At 47.1% G+C, this 23,867-nt stretch overlaps 1 protein-coding gene across 1 annotated transcript; it reads right to left on the bottom strand.

The window, feature by feature from the left end:
- Positions 1–1,535: 1,535 nt before the first annotated feature.
- On the bottom strand, positions 1,536–22,046 carry Mcur1 (mitochondrial calcium uniporter regulator 1). Its single transcript, XM_021215680.2, has 9 exons — positions 21,627–22,046; positions 16,726–16,845; positions 13,102–13,205; positions 12,523–12,624; positions 10,995–11,036; positions 10,111–10,182; positions 7,211–7,264; positions 6,006–6,120; positions 1,536–4,872 (listed from the first exon to the last, which is right to left on the bottom strand). The coding sequence occupies exons 1-9, from the start codon at positions 21,982–21,984 to the stop codon at positions 4,817–4,819; spliced, it is 1,023 nt and encodes a 340-aa protein (XP_021071339.1). The 5' UTR covers positions 21,985–22,046; the 3' UTR covers positions 1,536–4,816.
- Between the last annotated feature and the right edge of the window lie 1,821 nt (positions 22,047–23,867).

Consider the following 23,867-nt stretch of genomic DNA (forward strand, 5'->3'; position numbering starts at 1 on the left):
CTGGGGTCTAATGATACACCCGAGTGCACTGAGGAAAAAAAAAAGTTTGGTTGCAAGTCAGGGGCTGATTATAACTATATGCAGCAGACACTTAAGCTTTAAAACGTTGGCCTAAATATAGTTACCAGTGGTGCTGGGGGGCCCACAGTCCACAAACAGGAGGACTAAGTTCAGATTCCTAGCATGTACATCAGAAAGCCAGGCATGGTGGAAAAGTGCCTGTGACACCAGCCTTAGAGAAGTGGAGACAGGAGGATTCCTGGGGTTCGTTGGCCAGACAGTAGTTGAATCTCACTGAGACTCAGCTGCAGTAAGAGACCCTGTTTTTAAAAAAACTAGAGCGCTATTAAGGAGGATGACCAGTGTTCATCACTGGCTCCCACATGTGCATGCTGCATGCACACACATGAATGTGTATATACATGCACACTTACCTGCATATTTGTGCACCACGTAAGATAGAATACCCTTGGCTCTCACTGAGCAACGCTGATGCTGGTGGTAGCAGGCAGCCTAGCCCATCTCCTGGGCCCCTTGATTCATGACCTCGTGGCTCCGTAGCAGGAACCTTCTATGGAAACGGCAGGACTGAGGGAGACCCGTGTCTGGCAGGATAGCAATCAGGGAAGCTGGAAATCCATGTCTAGAAAATACCTTCCTTTCAAACTCTTGGAAAAATCCAAGTTCCCCAACCAAAGGTTTTGGTTTGCTAGTGATGTTGAACCAGGCTGGCCAAGATAAGGCAGTCCACAGCAAAATATAAAACAGTGCCCAGTGATACTAAGCCGGATCCAAGATGTGCTCAGGGCTTCAGTTTGCCCCACCCACTTGCTGTTCATCTTTGAGGGACCATGGATTGCTCTTAAACCAGTTTCTTCTTTCTTTGGAACAGGGCATTACCCTGTAACCCCCAATCTCATGGTGGTCCCTCACTTCAGTTTCCCAAGGCCAGGAGGGACTGCTGGTGCGAGGTCCCAGATTGATCCCTGGCAAGTACCTAAACAAACAAACAAACAAACAAACAAAAACAAAGCCCAAACAACCTGGCAACACCCGTCTTTGTCTTAACTCTGGTGAAAGATTTCTGGTTGGAGAAGCTGAGTCTTGTTCAACATCCTGGCTGTCCTGACCTTCCATTTCCTGACCTCCCCACAGCCCTCCCTGTGGAAGCCTCTGGGGCAACCAATCCTGGCTCCAGGTCAGCCCGAGGAGTTCCATCCAGGAGGGACACTTCTCAGGTAGAGAATTTGCTGGCTGCTCCCCAGCCCCAGGGCTAACTTCAGCACCACTGTGGCCTTTTCAGAAGGGACTCTCTGGTCCCCAGGACTGCCCACAGAAGGCACTCTGCGCTGTACTAGTAGGTCTGTAGTAGAGTCTGTCCACGGGGACAAGGTGAGGTACAGAGGAGAGAACTCTTGACGTCCCTAGACTCCTGCTTTTCCCTAACTCCCGTTAACTTACCCCTTCATAGTAATTGTACCATTTCTCCTCACACAGGGACTTAAAACACTGTACACACAGATTAAGAAAAAAAATTCTTTCAAATAAAATTTATTTTGAAAAATCAGACATTCTTTTTCAAATATATTTTCTCTGTAAATATAATTTTTTTTAGATATTAAATTTATTTGTCATTTACCAGAGGCAATAGAATGGTACCATTTTACAATGGATAGAATTAACAGTTTCAATACTGTTGTTCAAGATAGAAGGTACAGTCTAGTTTCATACATTTATCCTGAACCACACTGGAAAGGTACATTAGCCACACAAACACAAATCTGTTATCTTAGATAATAAAATATATTCACTCTATACAATGATAAAATACAACTGAATATTTGCTGACGCTATAAAAGGATTACAAAATTATCTGGATTATCACCGAAGGAATGTTAAATACAAATCTGTAAAAAAGATATTTCTTGAATACAATTTCAACCGGGCTAAACATTCTCAGAGATAATAAATTATTCCTGGTTAACATGTTTTTGTTTTTGTTTTTTGTTTTCCCTTAGTGCCATAAAAGCTGTAACAACTTGGTCATCTTGAAGTCCCAAGTTCTCTAGGGTAGACTCTGCTAGCCTGGCACACAGCACGCAGGGCTTGCCGTATCAGCTAGGGAAGGAGGGAGGGACAAGGACAATCCAGGGAAGATGGTACCAAGGCACAGGCCAGGACCACCAGGCCAGGCTTGCTGCCCTCAGAATCTCTTGGTGCTTAAAGCGTTCAGAGACAGACTCCAGCAAGACCCCCGCCTCGAGTCAGGCCTTTCTTCTGGACAGTGGCTTTCTGACTGAATTGCTTGGCATACTTGAAGGGAAAATCGTGTTGCCAGATACTAAGCAAGAAAAGCAGCCAGGAGACTAAAAGCAATACCGAAATCAAAGCAAGTGTCTCCAGGAAAGGGCCCCAAAGGGGTTCAGCAAAAGTATGCAGGCAAGGAGTGAAACTGGGTGTAAGGCTCTTTAAAAAAATGCCAGAGGGAGCCTGCCGTGCTTATGCTTGTAATCCCAGCACTCGGGAGGCTGAGGCAGATGACAGAACATTCATGCCAGTGGGTTGGATCCCCAGCAAGTACCACAAGGAAAAAAAGAGGGGACAGAAAACATAGTTCCTAGCAGGAAGGCAGAGGAACCCCTTAGGTATGATGACAGTGAAGGAAGTCCTGCCCACTGGACTCTTACCCCTACCCTGTGCAGCTACTGCTAAGGTCCCCACAGGCCGGACTCAAGGCTGCTGCCTGGAAACCTGCCAGGCCCCTCCTAAGAACTCCGCAGCTTCAGCGAGGTTCAGTAGTGTCTGGTCGCACAACCCTCACCGTTCATGTGTGTCTACGGCAGCGACAGGGGGACGTGCACATTTACAGATCAACACTTTCCAACTTTATTAGGAAATAAAGGGGACAGAGTCATGGACTCTCTTAAACTTCAGATATGCACACCACCCACACCCTCAGTGACAACATTTTCTAAGGCCAAATAAGATTAGGGTGACACAGAGAATGCTAGAGCAAAATCACACACAGCCTGCTGAGACCAGAGTGGACCACTTCAAGCAGACATAAGGATGTGTTCCTTAAAGAATACTTATCAGGAAATGGTGAAAGGTACCCCCTATTTTTAACCTACCCAGGTTAGCCCTTATTGTAAAACATAACTGCACACGGTGCTCTTTCCTCCCAGGAGTCGGTCTTTATTAAGAGCATGTGGGTTCGGAGCCCTATTCTCTGACATCAAGCAGTTAACTGTGGTTAAGACTTTTTTTTTGTCTTCTTGGAAAGGATAAACTTCTGCTTCACCGTGATACTGTTCTAATACAAAAGCACTTGATTTCCATAATATGTGGGGCTCAGAATCTTTTTACGCAAATGTTTTCTAATGAGGCAAGAACTTAATGGTTTCTCAAACTTGGAAATTACAGCCAAGGAACAAAAGGTAGCTTTTATTTTTAGCAGTGTGGTTGGAACAGTGACAAGGGCTGATTTATTCCACCAATCCGATGGCGCGGTCTCTTGTGGTTTCTGCACTGTGTGCACCAGCTTGTGTGTTTGTGCCTGTGAGGGGCAAGCCAGGAAGGGTCCCCGAGTGCCACTGCTTCCCAAATGCTCACTCTTATCTGAGTGCCAGCAATTTAAAGAGGAGAGGAGAATGCACGTCTCCAAAATAACTGCAGCTGCACCAGGACCTGTTTCCAATGGAGAGCTAAGGCCGCTGTGCGGGTGTCTGCTACCACAGAAGAAATCAGTGCAGAGAAGGACAGCGCCAAGCACGGGGGCTCTCTCACTGGGCAAGCGACAACCTGAGCGGCTCACAGGGAAAGGTGTACTCATTCTAAAAGCTGTGCACACTGTCTAGATATCCCATAGGAGCGAAGTGCCGCGTGTCATGTTATACGAAGCAGATGGACACCAGAAGGAAGTTCACCCTAAACCACACACTGAAGCAGGGTTTCATTCCAAGAATTACAAGCTTTCTAGGTAGGTAATGCCAGGAGGGTGGTGTTAGACTCCCACATCATGAAAGGAAGGAAGAGGAAGAAGAGGGAGGGAAGGCTAGCATTCGGAGAGGTAGAGTCTGGGCACAGTGGCGTTGAAGCCAGATGGTGAGTTCAAAGCCAACCTGGGCTACATAGCAAGACCTTGTCTCAAAACCAGAAACGCAGGCATGGCAGCAGTAAGAGAATCTGTGCTAAAGTCAGGAAGCTTCGTTAGGTACCTAGGCTTCCAGCTGCAAGGCACATTAACAATGTTACTAAGACAATGAGAACCCACAGACAAAGGCCCCTAAGGTATAGCAGAGTCCTGCATCATTAACACTGCATCTGCTGCAGCAGAGGCAAGACTGCATGGGGCGTGGCTGCTGGTCAGGCACAGAAGGGCTGTTACTCTGGGCTGATTCCAATGATTCTTCAGTCTTAAAGCTTCCTTGTATTTAAAATGCATTCCCAAGTTCTCCACGTTACAAACTACTTAAAGCCACAGAGAATACAGTATTTATTTTTTGACAAATATTGCAGGTTAGACTAAGTCCATTGGTTTGCCTGAAAGGAGCCTTGAAAATGTGGTCCATCCACACGGCTCAACCAAAAAAGCCATCTAAACAGAGATGCTCCGGAGAATGATTACAGAAATCCCAACTTTCTTCACCTTGGTTACGGATCCACAGTTTGCACAGAAATAAATAATATGCATGAAGTCAAATTAGGATTAAAACTTGAAACAAGAATAAAAAAGGGGGGGGGAGTTGGGTGGGTGGGATAACAATCTGGTACTCTTATGGCAAAACAATGAAAATTTCTTTAAATAGACACTTTATTATATCCACAGGCGATAAAATCCCAGAGCTACCGTTAGGCACGTAAACACAGACCCTGTAAGAAAGAACAACCGAGAGCACTGTTAGCCCCTGAAGGGAGTTTCTTTTTGTACTGTATCAGGTGCCAGAAGGCACTTAGAGGGCGAGCAAAGAAGGATGCTGGCTACCGGGTAAGGATGCTGGCTACCGGGTAAGGATGCTGGCTACCGGGTAAGGATGCTGGCTACCGGGTAAGGATGCTGGCTACNAAGGATGCTGGCTACCGGGTAAGGATGCTGGCTACCGGGTAAGGATGCTGGCTACCGGGTAAGGATGCTGGCTACCGGGTAAGGATGCTGGCTACTGGGTAAGGATGCTGGCTACCAGGTAAGGATGCTGGCTACCGGGTAAGGACGCTGGCTACTGGGTAAGGATGCTGGCTACCAGGTAAGGACGCTGGCTACCGGGTAAGGATGCTGGCTACTGGGTAAGGATGCTGCTCTTCCGTTCTCAGGCCAGTCAGGACCTGGAAACTGCATATGGACAGACAGACAACAATAAAGTATTCCTTCTTTGACTTAAAAATTACAAAAGCAAAAATAGCTTCTCTACAAGATTGCCCTGTGGCTGGAGAGATGGCTCAGTGACTACGAGCTGAGTCTGAATCACCTGAACCCACATGAGAAGCTGCCCACGAAAGCCAGTAATACGGCTCTGCTCTGTGTATATGGATGGGGTCAGAGGGCAGATATAGGATTGCAGGCATCAGTCAGCCTTGCTCCGGATTCGGGGAGAGACGCTGCGAAACACAGCAAGGAAGCCGTGTCACCCTCCGGCCTCTGCAGGTGCACACACAGGTCCCCCCAAAGTGTCACCCATGAAGGATGATGGACACAGGCTTTCCATTCTATTTCTACGAGATTTCCTGTACTACTTCCCTGGAATCCCTAAACCATAAGAGAAAGAACAGCATCTCCACAGAGGTAAGGTCCCATCAGTTATAAAGTACAATGTGTCTTAACTCCTAAGGAAGAAAATGCAAGTTAAAGGAGGCCCATGCACTGGGAACCACAGGATGTGCTGACAAGACTGAGAGAGCAGGAGAAACAACAGCCAGTGCCATGTGCAGCCTGCCTCCGAGTGGTCGAGGACAATGACCGCGTCTTCTTTTTTCAACTGTTTGGAATACTTGGACGTGAAGTGCCTTACCTGCTAAGTATTTGATTGTGTCAAGCTTGTGCGCCTCTAGCATAGTCTTGAGGCCGGCTACTTCGGTCTCTATCTTCCGGTCTGTCTGGGTCAGGGCTCTGTCTTGCTGGGCATGCTTTTAAAGCAAAGGGGTTGAGAACATTAGAGTCTCGTGGGTGCCGCTGGGGTCCCCGTTGCTCCGACCCAGAGCACTTTCCCAGTGTGAAGAAGTCCTGGTTTGAGAACTGGAGCTGGGATTTAGTCTTGGGTCTGATGTCCTCAGGTCACAGGGCACTGCCCAGGGCCCTTAATGTCCCCTGTCTCAGTTTTTTTCTGTTTGTAAAAAGGGGATTAGAAATGAAGCAAACCAACAGCCCATCACTGGTCTTACCCTGTAAGAGCTACTGAGAGACTCAAGGGTAATCACCTACATGAAAAAGGTTTTGAAAACCAGAGACTGCGTAACCTGCTGTGGCATTAGGAGGCCAGGCTGGCCTTGATGATACTGATGTGTGGTCCCTGGATGGCCCCAGCAGGGGACCGTGGACTCAAAAGTTCTGTCTACACATGAACACGGCCTTAGATCTGACAGTGACAGTGCTGTCTTGATACTATTTCTGGTCACATCGTTCCAGGCTGTCTTCTCTCACAGATCAGACATCAAGTATTTTATTAACATGAGGCACAGCTCCCAGGGGCTGATTTATGTCCTTCTCCAAACATAAGACAACTCCAGGCTGCACATCTAACTCTCAGTGGGCACTGACCCAGACTGTTATCCTGATGCGTAAAAACACTGAGAACATTTTACTAAAAATTCAAGCACAAGTAGTTTCTTATGGATACCAATGTGGGCAAATAATAAGGAAATGAAGCCATTCTAGAGAAAGGTCATCTTACAGATGATCCGGAAGCACAGGCCCCAGGCAACACAATATGGGTATCACCCATCCCATAAGCTACAGACACACTCTACTGCTAAGCTATGTAATATATACAGAAACACACACACACACACACACACACATCTTTAAAACATGATACCAAATTATGCAAATAAAATTGTTATTCGTGGTAACTGATAATTCATGCATATATTTTACAAAGAAAAAGATCCCAAACTAAATGTGCACGTCGTCTTTGACATGCCAGCCATGGGTTACAAGCTATGCATGGGGAGAGGCAAAGATGAAAACAGCCGCAGAAAAGCCAACCTCAGTCCTTACCAGTGACACTATTTCAGTCCTCAGCTCCAGCATCTTCTTCTCGTTCAACGAGTACTGAAACAAACATGTGGCATGCTTAGAGTCTCATCCATTCTTTCTGGTGCCTTAGACACGCAGTCCTCCCTGCTTCCTGGAACATCTTACAGAAGGCTGTCACCCTGTAGCACCAGAGCCCGCCTGCTCTTTCTCTGTAGTTGAGCCTTCTTATTCTCACTGATTGTGTGGCTGGTTTAATGTCAACCAGACACAGCTGGAGTCATTGGAAAGACGGATCCCCTGTTGTGAGAATGGCTCGCCAGGCTGGCCTGGGGACATTTTCAGGATTGATGTGGAAGGCCCAATCCACGGTGTTGATGGTTGGGTTCTCTAAGAAAGCAGGCTGAGCAAGCCAGGAAGCAGTACCCCTCCATGGCCTTTGTATCAGCTCCTGCCTCCAGGTCTCTACCCTGACTTCCTTAGCTGGGACTACAGGCTGTAAACTGAAATAAACCCTTTCCTCCCCAGGCTGCTTTTGGTTATGGTGTTTCTCACAGCACCAGAAAGAAACCAAGGCATTGATGATGTGATGTGTGGCCCTTTCCACTTCTCTTCTCTCTTTCTTGTTTTTTTTTTTTTTTTTTAATCTCTTGGCTGTGACATCACTGAGTCCTGCCCACTATTAGAACAGCATTTCTTGAGTCCCATTAACATGGTGTGGATCTATGGGTTTGGAAGGGCTGATAAAGGGGAGGGGCACCATTTAATTTAGGAATGATACTCCCATAACTACAAGCATAACAGACATCACCGACATTTATAGAAGCAATATAATATTGGGAAAAAATAGCTCAAGAAATACGACTCTGTAACAAGATATATTATCGTTGTAAAGAATAACATGGATACAGCAAAGCATCCCAGACTGTCTTAACAACAATCAAAAGAATCCCTGCTGTGGGAAACTGCAGCCCAGTGTTCCTGAAAACTGTTAGCTATTAATGCTAGTAAAAAGATTTAGTACTGCTCTGTTGACAATAAAATAAAAATCAGACATGTTTCCATAATAATGAGCATTAGTGTTTAACTTAGCAAAGGGCAACCTGTACAACCTGTAGTTTAAAGACAACAATGTAATCAGGAAAAATGTTAGATGCCCTTAAAGTACCTAAAAATTTATATCTATAAAATGTTGTCTTCAAACCACTGGAGCAATCAATGTAAAAATGCAGTGGTCAGAAGTAAAAACACGCCCCCGAACTCCAGAACCCTGAACTACGGTAGCCAGCCGGTGACTAAGGAACCTAGCCGATTACATAAGCTGGGTTTCGGATCCGTGCAATTCCTCAGATCATCAGCAGAGGGCAGAGTGCAGCTGGATGCTCTGTACCCCTGTACGCTCCGGCATTAGCAAATACACAGGGAAAAGAAAGGCCTACATCTCCACACTATCACGATTGAAAAACGACACGTCTGTGGCTCTGTCTCCTGAACCTCTGGAACAGCTGTGGAAATCTGCTGTAAACATCACCACAGCCTATTTTTTTGTTGGCTGTGTTGAGTATCAAGCCCAGAGCTCTGCACATGCCCAGTAAGTGCTCTGCCACTGAGTGGCCACCTGAGTCCTAATTTACCCAAATGATAAAGAAGTCCAATCCCTTGTCTGCATCTGCGTTACTGAGCTGTCACACATTTACCAGAGGTACCTTACAGGGGACCGATGCCGGCTTCCTCTCTCAGCAAATCCTCTCCTTTTTATACATCTCTATTCACGCCCTGGAGCTCTCCCAGTCTCTGAGATATATTTCTTTCTACCCCGGTTATGCACAACCACGTCACTACCTTCCTCAAGCGAGTTACAGCAAAACCTAGCAAAGAGTTTGTCTCTTTTAGACACTAGTCAAGGAGGTCACGGAAGCTCTCCATAGGCTACAAGACTAGATCCTTGTGCCTCAACGGTATCACGTTAGAGACAGCCATTAATTTAAGTAACAAAGCCCAGTGTAACCACTGAAATGCAAGGCAGTTCAGATGCGCTCACACACTTGTCTGAGTTCCAGCTCCAGGCATCACTAGGACACAGTGACTGAAGACAAACTCAGCAGTGACGAGAGCAGGAAGAGCTGTGCGGTCTCCTCTGCATGGGAGCCATGTCTTCCTAGTGCAAAAAACATTCCACAGGCCCTAGCCTGCTTACGCCAAGTAACAAAGATACCTTTAGTGTTACTCAAAGAGTGGGGTATGAGCAAGAAGATGGGAGAACTCAGACAGGAATAAAAAGTCAATAGAGCGTGGAGGGGTACTGTAGCCCAGAGAGAGTGTGTGTGNGGGGGGGGGGGTGAGGGGTCGGGGTTCTGTGTCAGTGGTATCACAGTAGAAAGTGTGAACCCTAGGGTCTGAGTCTCAAAACTGCTAAAAAGCAAAACAAAACAAAAACAAACCAACCAACCTCACCAGAACAATACAACATCTATTGAAATACACAACTACTCACAGTATTTAAAAGATGATATAGAAATAAGATTTATCAAAGTTCAATGTAGAATTTAATATGATGGTAATATTACCTAAGTTAGCAAATCAGCTAACTTTTGAAAAGTTAGGGGCTGTGGGGATTAAATCAGTATTTAATAGATTAAGATTAAGCGTAGCTGTCCTACAAATGTCTATATAACATATAATCTATTATCTTTGAAATAAAAAGTTTCAAATTCTGTTTGCCTTTTTAATTTAAATGTTACTTTTGAAACTAGATTTAAGTCCTGATCTAGGATGTAATTAAAATTTAAAATCAAGTTGTGAACTCTTACAAACAGACAAGTGTCTAATGACATTTGTGTCTTGCATGTAAGATTAAGACTTCAACAAGCATTCCATTCTAAAAAGAAATAAATTAATGATTTACTTTTAATAAAGGAACATACCAATTCTTTTACTCTGCTTTTTTCTAGATTGAAGTTTAATTTGGTATCTGTCCGGACTTTGGTCACTTCATCCTGGTCAGAGGGCAGAGGACAAAGAGAAGAAGAAGCCAGGGTAAGAGATCTGAGCCTTCTGAGACTTAAGCTTGGGACTGCCCGCTGCTTCTCCCATGGGAGCTGGTCAGAGACATGGAGCCAGGCCTCCTGGTGTCCTGGGACTCAGGGTCAGCCACGTCTCAAATCAGCTCTGTGTCTAGCCCTCCTGGTTATCTACACAGATGGTCTCCAAATGTCAGTACCGTAGGGCTCAACTGCTTATGACCTCCTCGTGGAATGTGTGAATAAAATTATCTAGAGCATTTTAGAAAGTAAAGATGGACGAACGAAACAAATAGTCAACATAAGGTTTCTCACTAAGGCTCATCTAAATCTTTTCTAACACCACTGGTCTTCTCTGAAGTAACCAACTGCTGGGCCAGCAACCATCTAACCCGCATAGAATCCTATAGAGCCACTCTCTCCTAGACAGGTCTCAGGGATCCCCAAGGCTACTTTAGAGGAGCTTTGGTTTACAATGATTTAGCAGGCCTGGTGGCAGAGGCCTGTAAGCTCCCACACGCAGGAGACACAGTGGGAGCTGGAGAGCTGGAATTGTTCACAGGGAGACTATATCTTAAGAAAGAAAAATATTCCCACAATGCAATCTTCTTAACGAACGTGGCCACAGACATGGGCTGTCAAAACATCACCTGATGTGTGCTTTGGAAGTGTATTATGTATTCCACACAGAGCTGAGTTTTCTAGCACCTATACTGTACCTATGTCTTTAATCTATTAATAAGTATATATACTTTCATATATGCCAGAGGACAGGAAAGGGACCTTACCATCACTTGTTGCTTTAACTGGTGCAGTTCAAGTTTTATTTTCTAAAAACACAGTAAAAAGAAGAAAAGTCAAGGACACGTGACAGAGGAAAACCACAAAACACACATCATAGTAAACATTTAAGCCCAAGCTCACCAATGCCCTCATTACCACAATGCGACTGTATATACAACACGGCACCTGAGCTGGGTGGGTGGTGCAGCCTGGACTCTCTGCTCTCGGGACACTGAGGCAGGAGGACTGTGCAATGAATTTGAGGCTAACTTAGACTATAAAGTCGAATACTAGCCAAGGCTATATAAAATTAGACTTCATCTCAAAAAACTAAAAACAAAATCAACCAACTAAACAAACAAAAACCCCGTTTACAGTCATTCCATAATGCACATGCAGACTGGGAGAGCAGTCTGATGTCATCTTGGGGGCTCACATCAAATAAGGAACAACTGTTTGTGGCACACACATCCGCATTCAGGGACCCTGTCTTCTTTTTAATCTCTCCTTCCCTTTTTCTTTCTGCTAATTCTGCCCTCTACAAGCTGAGTTCAAGGATACCTATAATTCAGCAGGCAACAAATGGCTCTTCTGTATAGGACTTCACTAAGACTAAGGATAAACGCAAGATGCCAAGACAGCGTGCCCCTAAGCCATACACCACACTTTAAAGAGACAGAAAGTAGGCTGGTGGGATTGCTTGGTGGGTAAAGCGTTGGTCTTGCAAGCCTGACAATTCGATCTCCAAACCCATAGACAGGTAGAAGGAGAAACCCAGCCCCACAAGGTCATCCTCCGACCTCCACAAGAATACTATGGAGCATACACACACACACACACATGAAATACACACACATGCATACACACACACTCACACTGTACATATACACAATAAAAAAATGGGGCTGGAGAGATGGCATAGTGGTTAAGAGGACCAAGGTTTGGTTCCCAGTGCCCACACAGTAGCTTACAACCTTCTGTAACTCCAATCCCAGAGGATCTGACACCTTTTTCTGGCCACTGTGGACAGTGCACATAAGTGGTGCATAGACACACATGTAAGGAAACCACTCATAAACATTAAAAAAAAAAACTTAAAAGGAAATACTACTTACTTATTTATCTATTTGTCTTTGGTAGGAAAGGGGGTGTTTTGTATAACTACCTATCCCTAACACCGCAGACTGGGAAGTCCTCCTATGCACACATTAGGATGATGTGCATATTACTACAGCATCATAGACAACGAAAGCAGAAGTTCTCTTACAGCAAGGCATCCGTCAAACAGAGATGTAGGATGGGCAAGGTTGGTTCAGTGGAGGTTTAATCAGCTAGGGTCGCGGTTTCCTCCTGAGAGGAGGAACTGGCAGGAGCCTGGGCAGGATGTCCAGGGCTGGGAATGTTCTCATCCTGCTGGGCTCAGCAGTGCACACTCTGAACCGTCACCGCGAGTTATTTCTTGCGCCCTTCTATAGGTGTGTGTGGCTTAATGTGTTAACATGAAGTATGCTACGCGTGGCTGTGCAGTATTACCTCATTTTCTGCTCTGAGGGCTGAAAACTCACTCTTCTCCAAGATGACCATATCTTTTTTCACATTAGCAATCTTCGATAAGATCTGCTGAAGAGCGATTTCCTAGATAAAGAGAAGAGCGACACATGGAATCTAGTCTGGCCCCCAAACCCAACTCTTTTCATCTCTACCTGCTAACAGGGCTGAAAAGAAATTAGAGCAAGCAGTGTACGAGGCTGGGGTGGTCACCTCTGCTCCAAAGTGGGAAGGCAAGTGAGCCACAGCTTTAGAGGGAGGGAGACTGCAGCTGGGACAGGACACTGTCACCTACAGTCCTGTCCACACCTTCAGGTACTAACGTGAGCTTGCCTGGAACAGTCAGTGCAGGCACAGTGAACATCAAGCATAAGCCATAATGACTAACTAAATGGCTTTGATGAAATAGTATCACCATTTTAGCCTCTGAACTATGGTTAAAATGACCACACTCTTTTCAGTAGGTTGTCATCTAAAAAGTGGTTTGAGAATTTTTTTCAGGTCATACCCTCACCCTCCTTTCGGATCTCCCCCTCCCCCGCTGACCGGCCCCGCCCACGTTACCTGCTGCATCTTGCTGACCATGTCTTTGTAGATGATGTTCATGTTGGTCTCTGTGATCTTGACCAGTGCGGACACAATGATTTCTGCTTGTTGAACGGTAAACCCTAGGCGAGCAAACACATAGAAACAACCGGACTCAGAAGGAGAAACAAAGAAGGACATAGGAAACACTCATTACTCATGAAGGTTTGAACTCTGAGGAAAGAGGAAGCAGGCTTAGTGGGAGGCTGAGATGAGATCTACAAGCTGTGGCAGGTCTGACACCCTGATCGGGAGGAAACGTGTACGGGCAGTGCTGATGCTAAAGGTCCGGTTTCCCAATGGGTTCTTGAGCTATCAGTAAAGAAGCCAGGACTTCCGGGTCCCTGTAGGAGAGGAGAGTTAGTGAGGTGGGGGGTGGGAGGTGGGGGAGGCGCAGCGGCCTGTGGCTGCTCCTACAGGTGGGTGGTCAGGGATGTTTATCAGGGACTAGATGTATTTGAGCAACTACAATCTAGGGTAGGTGGGAGGAGAGGACATAAGAATATTGTGAAGAGCACACTCTTCCAGACAGGAGATAGTAGCACCCAGCAATTGTGTCCGAAGGCAAGTTGAAAAGTGTGTGTGTGTGTGTGTGTGTGTGTGTTTTATCTGTGGATTTAAGGGAAACTGGGGGTAGGGGCTGGTAGTTCGGTCCATTCCCAGAGCTTAGGTGGGGTAGCTTAAGATAGACAAAACAGAAAGACCCGCATGGGTTTCAGTGGCTAGGTTCATCTCTAATGCTGTCCTCAGGTTCCGAATCAAGAAAAGCAGGAACATTTCTGCTTATCAACAAAACTCTACATGGACCCCCTTCTCATCTCTACTTTTCTCTTAAATTCTAGCCTGAAAAAGACAACTTGGTGGAAAGGCCTGCTGTTTCATTTGATGAGAAAAGCTGAACAGACGATCACATAGTGTTTGATCATTTTTCCAAAGCCCACTATTGCAGCTGATTTTTGCTACTTTGTGGGCTCTTCTTTTTCCCATCTGTTATCCCCCCAGTTTCACCCCCTAACACTAGATAGGAGAGAAACAAGGATAGAAGGGAGAGAGGAATGAGGAAAATCCCTGAATCTAGTTTCTTTCCTTTTGTTTCTTAGGCTATGGCTACTAACAAACCATCACCAACCCCCTGAACCAGCAACAACCCACCAATACCACCTACAGGGGCTCTAGCACTTATATACCCTCTGAAAAGTTCCCAGAATTCCAAATGTCACACAACCGCAGAAATTATCTAAGGCTGGCAAAACCACGCCTCTGCTAGAGCATGAGGCAAATCACAGTCAGCTGCTGTGGACAGTCTGAAGCAGCCCTGAGTCTCCACACCTGGGATTAAAATGAGAGCACATTCTGGGTTTTTAAAAAAAAGCCAAACTTCCAGAATTCTCAAAAAATGTCACTACATACTATCTACCTTACTGCATTTGACACCAAAAGGGATCTTTGGGATTCTTTTTATGTCTGTGGTGCAGATGTGCAACAGAAACTTGAGGAGGGAGGGCAGGTGGGACTCAGCTACACATCAGGCCATGGTGTCTGCCTGACCAAGACAGGCAGGGGCCACTGCAGCTCACCTACGGTGGGAAGCATGTCAAACATGAATGTGCCCAACTGGATAAACTCAGTGAAGCAAACACAGACGTGTTTACTTTAAATGCTCTATGTTAATTCAAAACCTGATATGGAGAATATATGTGGCATACAATGGAGTACTAATCGGCATATTTCCCTGAATATTAATTATAAGATCATATCCTATATTCCAAGTGCATGCTCAGGGAACAAATGGCAGCCATTTGGTCTGTGAGTGAGTACATGCGCATGTGTATGGAGAGGCCAGGGGCTGATAGCGGAGGGTCTTCCTCAATCGCTCTCCACCTTACTTTTCTGAGGTAGAGCCTCTCGCTGGCCCTGCAGCTTGCTTACACAGGCAGAGGGCTGCCAGGAGCTCTTCTGTCTCCCCTGCTGATGCGGGGTTACAGGCTCATCATTATGCCAGGCTGTCGACACGGTGCCGGGGATCTGAAGTCAGGTCCCACGCTGCTGAGCTTTCTGTCCCTGGGTAAGAGAGCCTGCTGCTCTTCTAGAGGACCCGAGGTTGGGGTCCAGCACCCTTTTAGCGCAGCTTACAACTATCTGCAACTCCAGTTCCAGGTTCTTTCATGCCCTACTCCGGCCTCTGAGGGCACCCTCTCCACATACGTAAATAAAACTAAAACAAAGCTTACACAAAAACCAAACCAGAACCCAACCCGGGGCAGATGAGATCGCTCAGCGCAGAAAGGTGCTTGGTGTCACCGAACACATGGGTTCTATCCCCAGAACCATGTGCTGGGAGGAAGACTCTCCCCACAACCACAGTTAACATATGTAAAACCAAACCAAACCACCAGCAAATCCAAAACACAAGTGAAAATGTACTTACTGTCTTTTCAACAGAGAGATGCTATTTTAAAAAGTCTCCATTGTATTGACAAAGCAAAAACCGTCCTTAAATGGGGGTGGGAGAGCAGTTAAATTCGTAGGTGTTTGTACTGGCTGGTTGTGTGTGTCAACTTGACACAGGCTGGAGTTAACACAGAGAAAGGAGCCTCCCTTGAGATCTAGCTGTGGGGCATTTTCTCAATTAGTGATCAAGGAGGGGGAGGGGTGAGCCTATGGTGGGTGGAGCCATCTCTGGGCTGGTGGTCCTGGGTTCTATAAGAGAGCAAGCTGAGCAAGCCAGGGGAAGCAATCCAGTATGCAGCACCCCTCCTTCCATGGCCTCTGCATCAGCTCCTGCCTCAAAGTTCCTGCCCTGTGTGAGTCCCAGTCCTGACCTCCTTTGGTGATGAACAGCAATGCGGAAGTGTAAGCTGAATAAACCCTTTCCTCCCCAACCTGCTTCATGGTCATGACGTTTGTGCAGGAATAGAAACCCTGGCTGAGGCAGTGCTTACCCAGCATGCACTACGCTCCATTCCCCAGCACTGCATAAACTGTGTAAAATGGTACCTGTCTGTAATCCCAAGTGGAGGCAGGAGGATCAGAAGTTCAAGGTCACCCCCAGCTATACAGCAAGTTTGAGGTCAGCCTAGAATACATAGGTGTCTTTCTCCTTAACAAAGAGGCTTTTGTGAGCTTTGGCTCTCAACTCCATACACCTGGGCAGAGTGCACAAACCTTAAGAACCGCTTCCGTGACACATCTCCACGTCTGTGGGGGCATTTTTTAAATTGCTAATTGATCTAAGAGGGCCAGGCCTACTATGGGCAGTGTCATCCCTGGGCAAGTGAGCCTGGGCTACTTAAGCACGAATGTTGAGCAAGCTAGCGGGGGTGGGGGGATGGGGGGGTAAGTCAGTAAGCGTCATTCTTCCACAGTCTCAAGTTCTACTGAGTCCCCCCTGTCATGACCTCCCTCAATGGTGGACTGGAACATGTAAGCCGAACAAACCCTCTCCTCCCTCAACTTAATTTTGGTCATGGTGGTTACCAAAGCAACAGAAAGCAAACCGGAACCCCAACCAAAAGCTTCCTGAAGGCTTAAAAGTCAAAAGGAGAAACACTTAGGTCAGCTGCACTGATCCAAGGTCGGGGGGTTGTGGGGCAGGGGACTTACCATTTGCTTCAAGTAAGCACACCAGAGCGTGGGTGTCAAAGTAGAGCTGCCGGCTCACAGAGAGGGGCAAGTTCTCTTTTTTGTGCTCCAGCTGACGGCACTTAGCAGACAGGCTGAGCTCTAGAAGGGACAAGAAAGGAAGCTAAGGTCAAACTCAGCAGTAAGCAAAAGCCATCTGAGGCTGCAAGTTATGATTCAATACTGCAGAAACCCATCCTGTTAGCGCAGTGCCAGAAGCCACACATAGGATGTAACCCAGTGCATGTATGAAATCTGGTTGTTTCTTGTATAGTTAGAATAGTTCACGCATTTTCCCATCAGTTGTTTCCATCCCAAGCAGAAACTGTCCCCTTCAGCCAGTGTGCCATCTGTGTCAAACAGGGTCTCCCTCTGCCGTCCAGACCAACCTGGAACAAACTGGCCTCAAACCCACAGCGATACCTCTGCCTCACCCGTCTCCCAACTCTCCCCATCTTCCCCACTCTCCATGACTACAGAGATCGACTTAGGCCCTGCTGTCTGCGTGCTCTGTAGATTCCATATGCATGAAGTCAAACATGGGCTTAGCATGATGGTTATTGGTCATCCACATGGCAGAACGTGCCAGCACTTATTTCTGTGTTGCTGAATACTCCATGGTACAACGTTACCAGTGTTCATCCACTTCGGAGCTGAAGGATGCGGTGGGCTGCTTATACTTTGTGGCTCTCCTTAATGGTCCTGTGGCCGCTGTTTCGGCGATCCTCTTGAGTGCATCCCTGGGAGCTGAACTGCGTTTAAGGAGCTGCCAGATTCTTTCTCAAGAGGCCTCAGCAGTTTTCTTACTTACCAGCAGTCAAGGAGGCTCCCAATTTCTCCACATCCTTACTAACTCCTGTTACAATGTTTGCTTTATAAATTATCACCATCCTACAAGGCACAAACAGTACCTTGTGGCTTTCACCTGCACTTCTCAGACGATGTTGCGTCGTCCTATCTTCTCATATGCTTATTGGACATCTGGATTATCTTCTGTGAAGGAATGTCTATCTAAGTGTTTTGTCTACTTAAAAAAAAATATTTATAGCCAGGCGTAATGGTATACACCTTTCATCCCAGCAGAAGGAAGGCTGAGGCAGTTGGATTTCTTTAAGTTCAAAGTCTGGTTTATACACAGAGCATTTTATGACATCCAGAGCTACATAGAGACCCTGTCTCAAAAACAAACAAACAAACAAACAAACAAACTCAGTTGGAAGCCATGCCATGTGGGTGTTAGGAACTAAACTCACATTCTCTAGAAGAGCAGCAAGTGTTTCCACTGCCTCCCAAGTCAGGGTTTCTCTGTGTAACAGCTCTGGCTGTCCTGGAACTCAATTTGTAGAATAGGCTAGTCTCAAACTCACAGAGATCTGCCTGTCTTTGCCTTTCAAGTGCTGGATTAAAGGCACGCACCGCCAGGCCCACCATGCCAAGCTCCAGCCTCTCTTGAGCCAGCCTTTCCATCAATTTGAATTGGGCCTTGGTCTCTCTACTACTGAACTGAAGAGTTCTTCCTCCCAGTCTCACTGCCTGCTTTCCTTTTTACCCTCATTTTAGAAACATTTCCAGAAGGCCCCCCACACAACAAGCCAGGAATAATTTTACACTTTGTAACTAAGCTGTAACAACACGTAGGACCTAGATTATGACCCTCTCTAGTAACCTGTTCATGGGCGTGAACTCACTTCACCCTGGGCCTTTTGCACGACCATGCACATCTAGTCCAGGACTAGAGGCTGCTCTGTAAGGTTACAGACAGTAAGACAGTATAGGGTGGGTTATGAGGCTTAGTCAATAGAGTGCATGCCTAGTGCACACGAGCCCCTGGATCCAATGCTCAGCACCACGTAGAACCAAGGGTGGTGGTGCATATTTGAAATTCCAGCATAAAGGAAAAGGCAGGAAGTTCAGGAGTTGGAGGTCATCCCTGGCTACGTTGGGAGTTTGAAGCCAGCCTGGTCTATATTATGAAGAGCCTCCCACCTCCAACCCCCAAAGGCCTAACACAAAGCATACCGAATTCAAAAAGGGTGGCGTAAATGAAAACGCTCCTCAAGGGGCCCTTCTAGGTGACCTCAGTCATCTTAACCCTCTGCTGGATGATTCCGCTGGCCGAGGGCTTCAAAACATGAGTCTAGGACTGTGGTTCTCGACCTTCTTGATGCTGTGACTCTTTAATACAGTTCCTCATAGTGTGGTGACCCCCCTAACCATAAAGTGATTTCATTGCTACTTGATAACTGTAATTTTGCTACTGTTATGAATCATACTGTAAGCAGGATGTCTGATATGTGACCCCTGTCACATAGGTCATTTGTCCACCAGAAGGGTTGCGAGGTGAAGAAATGCTGGTCTACAGTGAATGGCAGGGTCACTGTAGCCTCCATTTCCTGGTTTCTACTGAGACTGCAACCCCTGGGACTTAGAACACTAAGTCATCCCCACTCTACCGTATCTACACCGCAGAACAAAAGCAAGCTGTCATGGTTTGAATATGCTTGGCCCAGGGAGTGGCACTAGTAGAAGGTGTGGGCCTGTTGGAGTGGGTGTGGACTTGTTGGAGTAGGTGTGTCACTGTGGGTACGTGCTTTAAGACTATCATCCTAGCTGCCTGGAAGCCAGTCTTCTGCTAGCAGCCTTCAGATGAAGATGTAGAATTCTCAGTTCCTCCTGTACCGTGTCTGCCTGGATGCTGCCATGTTCCCGCCTAGAGGAAACTGGACTGAACTTCGAAACCTATAAGCCAGCCCTAATTAAATGTTGCCCTTATAAGAGTTGCCTTGGTCATGGTGTCTGTTAACCAAGACTAAGACACAATCATAACAAGGGATGGAGAGAAGCCCTAGCAATTAACAGCTCCAGCTGCTCTCTCTGAGAATCCTGGTTCAATTCCCAGCACCCACATGGTCATTCACACGTGTACATATGTACCATATGTGTGCCTGCCTACATATACCCCAGACTGATGTCTGGCATCTTTCCTGATCAATCTGTACCGTATTCACCCAGGTAACGTCTCTCGATTGAACCCAGAGCTCGTGGATACGGCTAGAGATCACCCACAACTGTACCTTCTGAGTACTGGGATGACAGTCAGGTCACTGTGAAGCCTAGTATTTATGTGGGCTCTGGGGACCTCAACTCTGGTCCTCCTGCTTGAGTACTTTATTTACTGAGTTAGGTCCCCAGACCCACACACCACCACTGCTAGCAGTGATCTGTACACTTACAGTTTTTTTTTTCTTTTCCTTTTTCCAGAAACAACTGGTACCAGAAATAGCAAGCTTATTTCATAAAAGCTGGTTTCTAAAAAGTAAGGAAAAGGGCTGGCTACATCCCAATGGGCGTTCCACCCAAGAGGGAAGGGAATGCCACCTTGCTCTGTCAACAATGAGGACCCAGTAATTCTGAATTCCCAGGAATCACAGCAGGAAGACATTAACTTGAGAAGTATTAGAATGTGAAGAGTAATTCTCCATTTTGGAGACCTTCCTTCGTCATAGCCAAAGGGTGTTAAAATTCATAATTGTAAAAGAAGTCCAAAGATACCCTTGAATAGACGAGAAACCAACTGTAAAATTTCAAGGCACACCATCCTGAGGTAGATCTGTGGACCTCAGGCACAAAACCAAACTAACAACCCCAGGGTCAAGAATAAAGGAGCAAAGTGCTGATGGCCTTAAAAGGGGGCACGAAAGTTTCCTAGTGTTTCTGCTCTTCCCCTTGAGAGGTATGGCACCTAACACTAAAACGGCACTATCTTGCTAACACAATGAGAAATAAGCCCTCCTTTGCTCCCAAACCCTAAATTATGAGCAAACACATAGGCAGGCAAGAGCTTGTGAAAACTACAGCAAGCAGGGGTGTGGTAGCCCAGCCTTTAGTCCCAGCACTTAGGAGGCATGAGGGATCTCCGTGAGTTCAAGGCCAACTGGGGCTACACAGTTCTCACCTGGTCTCAAGGCAGAACAAATTAAAAGAGCACACAGGACAGCGAGCTATGGAAATAAGAAGCCAGACAGAGCTCCAATTCCCGATCCTATGGGACTCGGGCATAAAGCTCACTGCTCATTTTCCTATCTTCGTCCTTCGTTTTTCAGAATTATTAGGAGCTTCTCTAGCCATATGTATGTATTCTTAAATTTTAGATGCAGGTAATTCTCATAGAGAAAAAAATACGGAAAACCAAAGCGTGGGTGCATATGGCCACTAATGGTCAGAAACAGGTTACTCAAGAAGTAATTAGGCCATGTTTGCTGATCAGTCTGTACGATAAGATTTTATCTACTGTTTACTGTGAGCACATTCCAGCTAGTTTACTCTTTGTCTTATGCAGTTCAGCGGTGTCCCTCGCCTCCTTCAATTACCTAAATGACACATCAAAGCTCTGGGCACTCAATTTAAACGCACAGAGTTCTTCAAGTCTAAACATAAAGCCTCTAATTTTCTTTATAGTATCTGTCAAATTAGTACACATAAAATTTACATGGATAAGTGCGTATTCATATAGAAAAACACCTGCTTGATATCTTGCGTGAAGTAAGCTCCGGAAAGAAAAGATTTTGTTGAACAAATTACCCTAAACAGCTAGTAAAGTGCGAGGCAGAGTAGGGGCGTCAGCCGGCCATGAATGAATCAATAGTTTGGAATCGAGGCTTAATGTCATCTCTTCATTGCGGGATCTGCGCCCCCCGGTCCTGAACGCACTGGCTTCTAGCACTTTTTCCTGGCTCCAACAGGTGTGCAAGGGCAGCCCCGAGTATGCGTGTCATCCGGAGCCAGGCCACCGGGGCTCTGCGCTCCGAACCCTCTCCCGGGCGGCGAGGCCACAGCCCGGGTCACCTGTGTGACCCGCCGTCCCTCCCTCCGTCCTTCCTCACCTCTCCGGCTGCACGCGAGCGCGGCCACACGCCGGGCGCCCAGCCGCAGACGGCCCAGCGCGTTCCTGCCGGCGCCGAGCGCGGCCGCGGGAAGGATGAGCCCCGGGCGCGAGCGCTCAGCCAGCGTCCTACGCGGGGCGGTGGCAGTGGCGGTGGCGGCCAGGCGCGGGGAGGGCACGAGCAGGAGGAACAGCAGCGGGGACGCGCGGGCCGCCCGTCCGCGAGGCCTCAGCCAGCTTCGTCCGCCGAGCAGCGTGGAGACGCCGGGGCGCGCCGGAACTCCGCAGTCGGAGGACAGGAGCCGCTGGCGACTCGGTGTGCGCTTCGGCCGCTCGGCCGCCACCGAGCCGCTGTCCATCCCCGAGCGGGTCACAGGCCCGAGCGCGCACGCATGTCGCCCCCGCGCGGCCCCGACTCCGAGTCGCCTCGGGAGCGAGCGTGGGCCGCCGCGCAGACCTGCCCCCTTCAGCCGTCGCCACGCCTCCTCCCCATGGCCGCCGGCCTCGTCCCTGTCCGCCCTGGCCACGCCCCTCGTCTGGCCGCCCCAGCCCGGCTCCTCCAGGCTTGCCCTCTGCCCAGTCCGCCTTTGCATCGCCACGCCCCTGTCCCCTGGCTGTGGCCTGCCCTAACCTCGTCTCCCTGGCAGGAACTAGGGTGCGCCTTAGCCCCTTTCCGCTGCAGAATCACGTTGCTCTTTCGGCTCCTACGACTTACAGTTTCATTTCGCAGTTGTCCTTAAGAATGTTAATGACTCCTTTGTCCTTTGTCCTGTGAGAAGTTCTTGACCAAGCTCGACTGGCTTAGATTTTTATTAACTAGCCGGGTTCTCAAGTTCCCTAGGGTTGTGTTTTAGGGACTTATTTACCGGGCATAGGGAACTATGCTTTCAGAGTCCATACACTCACAGTTAAATTTCCAGTTTTGTTTTTGTTTTTCGTTTTTGAGACAAAGTTTCACTATGTAGCCCTCACTGTCCTGGAACTCGCTATGTAGACCAAGCTGAACTTGCCCGCTGAGTGATGGGATTAAAGACATGCACCGCCACCTGGGGCTACAGTTTTTGTTTTGGGTTGGAGCACATTAAAAGGTCCTAGTGTGGAAACTGTAAAACGTGGGGGGTATGAATGTTAAAGTAGACTATGGCATAATAAGATATTTGAGACAGGCAGTGTTTTAGCTCTGAACTTTTTGAAAGACTGTTGCTCTTTACAGTTACCGGTCCTTTGTGTTATTTTGAGAAAGTTTGTTGGATGGATGAATAACAAGTACAAGGGACTATGCTGGGACAAAGAGAGGGGGGAGGGGAGGAGAGAGAGAAGAAGAAGAAGAGGAGGAGGAAGAGGAGGAGGAGGAGGAGGAGGTAGGGAGGAGAAAAAGAAAGGACAGGACTGCCCCTCGGTAGGTCGGCGGAGGGCGTCGCCAGAAACGTGAAAGCATAGCCAGAGGCGAGAGACATCTGGGAAAGTCCAGAGGACTGAACGTGACCTTGAGCCTGGTCACGTGGGAGAAGTGGGAGGAGAGAGAGGCGAGCCAAGCGTGTAAAGGGTAGAGAAAAGGGGGCAGGTAACCAAAATGGTTGGATTTTATGAGGAAGGGCATCTAAGAGAAAGGCAGCCCAGCCCTGGGCTGGAGAGGTTTAGGGTAGGGGGCAGACTATGCCAAGGATCCTGTTCAGTGGTAAGCACTGAGAGATGCTAAGAGAACCAGGGGCCAGGACCGCTTTGAGGTGTTATATAGCACCTTCGTTAGCCCTTTGTCCTGGGTTTAAGACCTAATAGCTGTGTTCCTGAAGTGATCTGTAGTTAGCGTTTCTCCTCCTCCTCCCCCTCCTCCTCCTCCTTCCTCTTCCTCTTCCTCTTCCTCTTCTCCTTTAGCTAAGGGCTAAAAAATGTACACAAACTGATGTGGAAAGTGCTGGGACCCATAAAAAAAGAGCAGAGCTCTGGGCAGAGGAGGGCATAGTCAGACGCAGGTGCAGGTGACTACAACATGCAAATAATTTAAAAATAAGGCACAAGCCTGACACTTAAAAGGTTAAAATATCAGTTTGTAGAATGGCAGGTAACACAAAATATTCACTTACAGCCTTTTGTGTTGATGAATGTTGCTCAACACCCAGCTCCAAAATGTAATCTAAGGAAATAATCCAGAAACACAAAAAACCTGTTCGTTTAGACCACAAGAATTTTTTATTCTTATAGGTCAAAAATGTTAAACATTTGTAATTTCCTATAGGTTGAT

This window comes from Mus pahari, chromosome 16 (genome assembly GCF_900095145.1).
Source record: "Mus pahari chromosome 16, PAHARI_EIJ_v1.1, whole genome shotgun sequence".
Classification (NCBI taxonomy): domain Eukaryota; kingdom Metazoa; phylum Chordata; class Mammalia; order Rodentia; family Muridae; genus Mus; species Mus pahari.